Genomic DNA, 751 nt, shown 5'->3' with positions numbered 1-751 from the left:
CCAGGCGGCCGGCGCCTGCGCTCGGGCGGGGCCTCACCTCTCCGTAGGCCTCGTGTTTCTGCGGAAGAGAGGAGCCTGGTCACCCCGCGCCGCAGCCACGCGCGACCCCGGGGCGCCGGGGCTGCGCTCACCATGACCTTGATGATGCGGTTGATGGTGTCCTGGTCGATCTCGGAGTCGGGCCGCATGGTGGCGTAGCCGCCGCGGTAGAGCTCGAGCGGGGGGCTGGCGATGTCGCGCAGGCCCTGCTCGTCCACCTTCTGGTTGGGGGCCACGGCGAAGAGCCGGATGCCCTGCTCGCGCGCGCGCTCGGCCTGCAGCTTGACGCCCCCGCACGGGCTGCCGGTGACGTGGCCGTCGGTGATGACCACGGCGAAGCGCACGGCGCCGGGGCTGGCGTGGCGCCGCAGCTCGCTGGTGGCGTTGGCCAGCGCGCAGTCGGTGAAGGTGCCGCGGCGGAAGGAGCTGATGGCGCGCAGCCCCTTGGTGAAGGACGCGCGGTCGCTGTCGGGCGGGCTGAAGCGCTCCACGCGGTCGGAGAAGTGCAGGCCGCCGTAGCGCCAGCTCAGCGCCACGCGGCCCTGGTACAGCCCGTCCTGCAGCTGGCTGACGAGCTGCGGCACGAACTGCTGCATGTGGTACAGCAGGCTGTCGGTGGGCGACTGCATGGTGACGCTCTCCGACGTGTCCAGCACGAAGTACACGTGCACGCGGCAGTCGGTCTTGTCTGCGGGGGCGGCGGGGCGGAGCC

The 751-nt window shown here is 72.6% G+C and overlaps 1 protein-coding gene across 1 annotated transcript in view; it reads right to left on the bottom strand.

The window, feature by feature from the left end:
• Positions 1 to 751, bottom strand: part of COL6A2 (collagen, type VI, alpha 2) — a 23425-nt gene that overhangs the window by 10890 nt on the left and 11784 nt on the right. Inside the window, exons 2-3 of the mRNA XM_012731252.1 lie at positions 132 to 727; positions 7 to 58 (exon numbers count right to left, since the gene is read on the bottom strand). Of these exons, the coding sequence (XP_012586706.1) occupies positions 7 to 58; positions 132 to 727 (648 nt within the window). The remainder of the gene's footprint in view (positions 1 to 6; positions 59 to 131; positions 728 to 751) is intronic.

The sequence above is a fragment of the Condylura cristata genome, unplaced genomic scaffold, assembly GCF_000260355.1.
Source record: "Condylura cristata isolate star-nosed mole 26May11 unplaced genomic scaffold, ConCri1.0 scaffold00003, whole genome shotgun sequence".
Classification (NCBI taxonomy): Eukaryota; Metazoa; Chordata; class Mammalia; order Eulipotyphla; family Talpidae; genus Condylura; species Condylura cristata.
This window is presented reverse-complemented; position numbering and strand designations above follow the sequence as displayed.